This window comes from Puntigrus tetrazona, chromosome 3 (genome assembly GCF_018831695.1).
Source record: "Puntigrus tetrazona isolate hp1 chromosome 3, ASM1883169v1, whole genome shotgun sequence".
Lineage (NCBI taxonomy): Eukaryota > Metazoa > Chordata > Actinopteri > Cypriniformes > Cyprinidae > Puntigrus > Puntigrus tetrazona.
Window position 1 is genome coordinate 4526190 of NC_056701.1, and position 7407 is coordinate 4533596.

The 7407-nt window shown below is 34.9% G+C and overlaps 1 protein-coding gene across 1 annotated transcript in view; it reads left to right on the forward strand.

Annotated features, from left to right (window-relative positions):
• LOC122333567 (butyrophilin subfamily 3 member A2-like) overlaps positions 1-7151 on the forward strand; it is a 31289-nt gene extending 24138 nt beyond the window's left edge. The window contains 3 exon segments of the mRNA XM_043231260.1: positions 6855-6950; positions 6953-7018; positions 7021-7151. Of these exon segments, the coding sequence (XP_043087195.1) occupies positions 6855-6950; positions 6953-7018; positions 7021-7151 (293 nt within the window).
• Positions 7152-7407: the final 256 nt, after the last annotated feature.

Consider the following 7407-nt stretch of genomic DNA (forward strand, 5'->3'; position numbering starts at 1 on the left):
TATTATATATATATTATATATATTATATTATATATATATATATTATATATATTATAATATATATATATATATATATATTATATTATATATATATTATATATATTATATTATATATATATATTATATATTATATTATATATATATATTATATATATTATATTATATATATATATATATATAGAAGAGAGAGGAATTTCTATAATTTAGAAGTGATGGACTATTTTCTGTCTACTCTGCTTAGTCTGTTTTGTTGGCGGAGCTCATTCAGACTCCTGCTGTGATTGGTTAACCGTTTTGCTTGTTAAAATAATCGAACTTCATCATCTTCTTTTGGTCTCTCTGAAAAGCCTGCATCACATAATCTTGTTTAAAATTAATCAAACTAAATGAAGGTTAACAAAACCAACTATATTTCACTGGGCGCAGTCTGAAGCTAATGTAAGGCAGTAATTATGAAGGTGACCAGGTGGCACAACACGTAGACTCTAGTAATCTCACGATTGTTTTAACACCGTATACAGCACTGACGGCCCCAACAAATGTCCGGCTGACAAACTGATTTCCCGTTCATTTTAAAAATTCCAAGCATTGAGAAAAATAGAATATTTATTGATATCTATAACAGTTTATTATTGGCCAATTAATCCTGTATTTGCACATCAGTTTTTAAACCCCTAACGAGACAGGGTTTTGTTGACTGACATATGTATTAAAGAAAGCTCAAGGGAAATTGGATTTCTCAGTTCAGCCACTTCCCCAAAGGAATAAGTTCTCCTAAAATAAAAAGAATCTGTCATGTGCCTGTCACCTTCATATTTGTTCCAAACCCATGTGACTTACTGTTTTTTTATGGAATTATTTGTATTGTGTTTGTTTTGTTTTACATATTTTGTGTTCTTTTAATTATGTTGTTTCATTGGTTTGTGCTCACTCTGTAATGGTCAGAATAACCACTTCATCAGTGGAAGCAGCACATTTCCATTCCCTTTGCTTGTTATAAGGCCTACAATGGTTGAAGTCTGTTCCAAGGTTGCAGTTTTCAGGTCTCTGTTGGCCCTTGAACAGGTGCTTCTCGCTAAAGCTGACTTGAAGACCCTTGAGCAAGACACCCAAACCCCGACTGCTGCTTTAAAACAAAACAACAGTTCCGCTTATAAGAGGCGATTCTCTTTTGGGCTTCTTGGCAAATCCCTAAAGCCCTTGTAAGTCATTGTTGTTGTGGATACCAATGACTTGAACTGTGGACTTGGGTCCATATCACCAAAAATTTCAAGTAGAGATAGTAAAGATGGATTTACACAGGCGTTTGCAACAGCATAATTTAAAAGCACACAAACTTGAATTAGTGTTTCAAAACAAGGAGAAATGCATTTTAAGACCATTAAAAATATATAAAATTAGCCCTCACAACTCTAAATTTTCTATTGACTTGTAGCTAAATTTTTGTACAGTTGATAATTTAGTTTTTGAATTATAATTGAAACATAAAACTATCTAATTTATTTATTTATATATAAGAAAGGAACATCACTAGATACATAATGTATGCATTATATATGTAATATATATATATATATATATATATATATATATATATATATATATATTAGGGCTATCCAACGTTAACGCGTTAACGCATGCGATTAATTAAAAAAATTAACGTTACTATTTTTTCTTACCAAATTAATCGTTTATTAAGTTTGACGAACTGCTGCCATCATCGCAGCGCGGATAGTTTATCTATTATTATTATGATCAGGGTAACGTCACGCGTCACGCATGTGTTTACAACATCCGTTACCGAACCAAACGTTGATTATTAGCAGCACATTATACAAAGATTTATCGCCATGGCTTTTCGGACCTTGGATTTGTGCTTGTTTAGCCAAGTGCCGTAAAATAGTCGTATCCAGTAAGTGCAGCGCTAGCACAGCAAGCATAAGTTAGCGATGCTAACCTCAATTACGACAGATTAGCCAGCTGGAAACATTGCTGGAACCTTGCAGGTACTTGATTTTTCCCTCTTCAATTTTACGAATAAAAACTAGTAATTATAAGTCTGAATATAAACTGTAGTCATTTTAGTCAGTTGTGTATGTTACTGTAGGTACATCACTGAGCTCCTGGGAGGTGAAAAGTATATCCTGCTCTGTGGTGCTACCTGCGCTGTACCATCTCCTGCGTACAATGGAGGTTTCTGGTGTGACCCTGCCTACATAGTGCGCTGAGGCTCATTCACAAGAGATCTCAGCAAGCGGAAGAGGAGGCTCAATGTGGTGGTTAAAGATGGCGACAGCTCTAGACCCCGGTTCAAGGACCTTCAGGTGCTTGCCCAAATCAGAGAGGGAGGTGTGGCTGAGTGTTATGCTGGAAAGGATGGAGAACCTGCTCCACAGAGCTTCCTGGAAGTAGGAGCCAGAGCCACCAAAGAGAAAATATGGCCTCCTAATGATGGGATCAAGTCAGAGTCGTGTGTTGAGGCTCTGTCCACAGATAAATGTCTGAAAGAGTACAGGGAGCCTATGCCAGCATAGACACATGTCCACTACATTGGTGAATTCAGCACACTCAGGTGCATCCTAAAGATTAGTCTGTCACAGGCAACCATTTGAAGAAAGAGGATGTTGCATGAGTGGTTCAGGAAGGAGGAATGTTGCACAGATGCCTCTAGAGACTGTTCATTTTGTCTCTGTACAGACACTTAATTTCTAAAATAGACCTGATTGTTAAGATGATAACTGGAGGATCTGTCTATCTTTGAAGTAGTTTTATTATGCATTTTATTTTGGATGAAGAATGTGAGAGACTGTTTATTTTTGTACACTAGACTTTCATTTCTGAAATAGTATTATAATGAAATGTTAATTGAAATATTAGTATTGAGATAATAAAACTTGATCTGTTTCCTTAGAAAACTAGTATGACATACATTTCTTTGTTCAACACATTTTACAGGAAATCTTTTGTATTTTAAATTTGCGATTAATCGTGATTAATCACAGTCCATCAGTGTGATTAACTTGATTAAATTTTTAAATAAATTGACAGCACTAATATATATATATATGTGTGTGTGTGTGTGTATATATATATCTGTTGCTTGGAATAGAGTCATACAATATCTTTCTCTATCTAGACAATCAGATGTTAGCATTTATTTAATAACTGATATATTTCTACCCGATTTTTGGCTACATATAACTTGCTATCTTGGCATAACCATATACTGACCTGACAAAGCTATCATCAGATGAATTTGGCATTCATGTCCCTCATTCTACAAATTTTCTCACGCTTTTCTTTACAAAATAACCAAAAAAGCAAGCCTTATGCATTCATCCTCATTTTGACCACATCTATAATGAGTTTACACGTCTAAAAAGTTAAATACGTTCTTATTTTTGTTCAACTGTGCTATTGTCACCAAGCCAGCAGAGGAGCCCTTACCTCTGGATGATCTGTGATCACTTCTCTGCTGCTACTTCCTGTTGTGGAGACTATAAATACTGAAACAGGCCCCTCACCTGCAGGTTGCATTGATTGTTTGTTGTTTACGTTTCCTAGTCAGCCTAGCCTTGCAGTCCTTAGTATAGATTCTTTGGTTTTCGACCCTGCCTGTCTACGTCGCTGATTGTTTGCTGCCTGGCGCGGCCTCTGCCTGTTTTTGGATTCTGTTGCTCGCCTTACCTCTTTACTCCTGTTTGCTGTGTTTTAGCGCCTGCCTAACTGCCTTCAGCCAAGCCCTGCGAATGGATCCGCCGCCTCAGGCCCTCATTCATTACAGCACATACACCCAGTCAAACTCTCATAAATGGCCATATAACCTGGTATTGCCATTTCATACATATCTACACCATAAAAATTAATAATGAAAATGTGTCTGACATTTAGCCAACAATCCATGTGCAATGTAATCACAAGCTTTTTGTGAAATTATTATAATAAGAATATCTGTGACAAAAAGCTAATTTCGATGCGACTGTGTACTGTGCTTGTTTCTTTTACTTTTTTGAATTCCACTGTATTAACATGAAAAAGACAACAGACCCTTCCACTATGCCCAAAATAATAATTATGCATGACCTCAGTAGGTTGTTACATTTCTTTTCTACAGTATCTCGTGTTTGTGCAATGAGCCAGCTAATCCAGCTGTGAGACAAATAAACTAGCTGTTTAAACTAGTTAAACCTGTAAAACTAATTCAAAGTTAAATCACACCCCCTCCATGATGCCAGTTATAAACTTTACAAATCCTGGAGACATTGATTTCGGGCAGCAGAAGTCCTCAAGGTCTATAAATACTGTAAAGTTACTCCTCCTGCTCCTAGACACTAGTCACAGTTGGAGGAACTGTGCAATCACTTAAGATGTTCAGTGAAATGAAGAGTGAAAACTAAACCAGGAATCTTCTCTGTGTGATCGGAGCAGTCCCATTGAAGTTAAGATAGTCATGAAAGAACTGAGAAACAAACAAGCAAGTCTGTATAGATTTTATGAGTTTAGATTATCTGGTTATGTTTCTGGTTAAGCATTTCAATTTACCATATATATATATATATATATATATATATATATATATATATATATATATATATATATATATAAAATAATAATTTTTGCAGCATCCATGCTCTTCAAGATGAAGTTCATTTGTTTGACCACTCCTGATTATTAATTGGAATTACTGATTCAGATCAGGTAAATATTTGTATTCAAGTGTGTGTTCATGTGTTAAATAATGAGAAGGGAGATATAATAAGTAACTTATATAAGCAAAATGTACAGTCAGCTGGTCATAGTCCAACTGATGATTCATTATTCATAAATATTTGACTACTGCATGCCAAGACTGACCAATCAGAATCAAATTATTCCAAAGAGCCATGTAATAAGTAATCAAATCCACAAAGGGACATTAGAGGCAGTGCTTTGTAGTTTAATTTGATAAATGAGTCCTCAGCTGAACCTATGCAGATACTGCTTTACATGAAAACATGTTTAAATAAATAATAAATGTGTAAGAAGTTGTTTGAATTTTGAGGATTATCACACGGAGATATTTTGCTTAGGTGACAGTTCTTAATTGTATTTTAACGGTCCTATATCTGTAAATCAAACAAACTGCTTCTAATTTAAAGGAATAGTGTTTCATTCCTGAATGTCATGCATGTCATTTCAAACCTTTTTCTTCGCTGTAACACAAAAGTAAATGTTAGGCCCGGAATTCTATGCGTTGAAATGCCATTGCTGCTAGAGATCTGAACTCTGGTCTGACGTCACACAGGGCATCCCAACACAAGATGGAGGCACCGGTCACCTTCTTTCGCTTCTGGAACCACCACCAGATCTATACCTAACTGGAGACAAATTACCTATTAAATTTGGATGTTTCTTTCTTTTATATCTTACATTTGTTTTCAGAGGCCAAACAAAGCTTTTACGGAGTTTGGAACAGCAAATGATAAAAGTAACCCTTTATTGATATAACTTTTACACCTGCATTCTTTATTTCTCTTATAACAGAGCAGTATGAAGTAGTTAGTCCAGCTGATCCTGTTTTGCCGTAGCTGGTGAGAATGTGATTCTGCCCTGTTCAGTCAAACCAGCATCAGTGTTGAGGACATGAGGTGGAGTGGTTTAGATCTGACCTGAAGACTCACTAGTGCATCTCTGTGAGGATCATGAAGCGGCAATGCAGGCAGGTGCTTATCTACAGAGGGAGAACAGAACTGGAATGTCAAGAACTACAGAGAGGAGATGCATCACTCAAACTCTCATCAGTCTGAGTCTCTGATGAAGGGCGATTTTAAAGTCTTTATTCAGTCCAAATCCTGGTCTGGTGCTTTACCGTTGATGTCAGTGTTGAAGGTAGGTAGATCCAATGAAAACAAACTGCAGAAATGAATTTTAGACATGAAGCTTTAGTGTAGAAGACTGGGATGATTGTAACATAATGTTCACTTATAAATTATTATGTAGTGATTACCTTATCTTATTTTAACTCATCCATAATATTTATTAGCACTCTCTGCACATACATTTTTACACTGCAGTAATAATAAACTGCAATAAATTAAAGCACGATACAACCAAATTACAAACCTAAAGCAAATCAGGCCTCCATCATTTTACATAGTATTTTTGCAATGCACTGACAATACAATGATTGTGTCTAACCAGCTTTATAGTAATAAATGAAACCTTTGTATTGAAATAATGTGTCATTATATATATATATATATATATATATATATATATATATATATATATATATATATATATATATATATATATACACAAAATTACTAGTTATCAATTTATTTATATACCAACTGTGCATTCCGTTAGTTTTGCAAATTATATTTCATATGTATGTTTCGTCAGGCCACAAATAAATCACAGAGCTGAATATTATAATAATAATGGTGATAGCTAACACCATGTTTACTAATGATATCAAAGTCAAAGAAATTCAAAGTATGATTTATTGTCAATTCTCTTGCCACATATGCAGCCTGTACAAAAATTGAAACTGCATTAACACAAGGCGAATGAATTACTTCACACATAACACTAACACTAATGGTAAACAGATGGATACTGATTAAAATGTTATATTACACTTTATAAAAGGACATGCAAAAATGTATCTCACAAGGTAACATGTAAGACTTGTGAAAATGTGGTCTAATGTTGGGCCTTGAGGTACTCTCCATCCATGACAAAGCGGCTTTACAACCGTCTCCACTGTATGTTGCTCCTTTATGATTTAAAAAAAAACTGAACTAAAACTGAAAAAAATATGGCTATGCATACTGCCAGATATTCTTCATCTTGGTCTCTCTGCTGGGCGTCACCGGTGATCACTGTAGATGGTTTTGATTCAGGAGGACTTCATCTGCAGTGTGACTCTGAAGGCTGGTATCCTGAACCTGTTCTTGAGTGGCTGAACAGAGAAGAAGTCAGTTTGAAGTTCAGACACTACAGAGACACAGAAACACAGATGGATTCAGTGTAAAAACACACCATCACTGTATATGAGGAAACTGACAGGTCACTGCAGGATCAGACTGAAGCATCTCATGCTGGAGACACAGATTATCACCTCAGTATATTTGCATTTTGCTGTACAATTTTATGACATTTTATGATGATATGCTGTAAACTAAATCAATTAAAGTGTAAAAATTTTTAACACCTTATATTTATTTAGAATGTCACTTAGATATAAAATAAACAAGATATTTCTCCTAGTTATGAATATCAAGATATCCAAGTATATGTATTTACAAAACTGATGATGTAAATACAAAATTTGTCATTTTTAAGATGCAAAATACATCATTTTGCATCATGTAGTTACTAACTGACAAACTTAGTACACATAACGTAAGAAAAATGGAAACC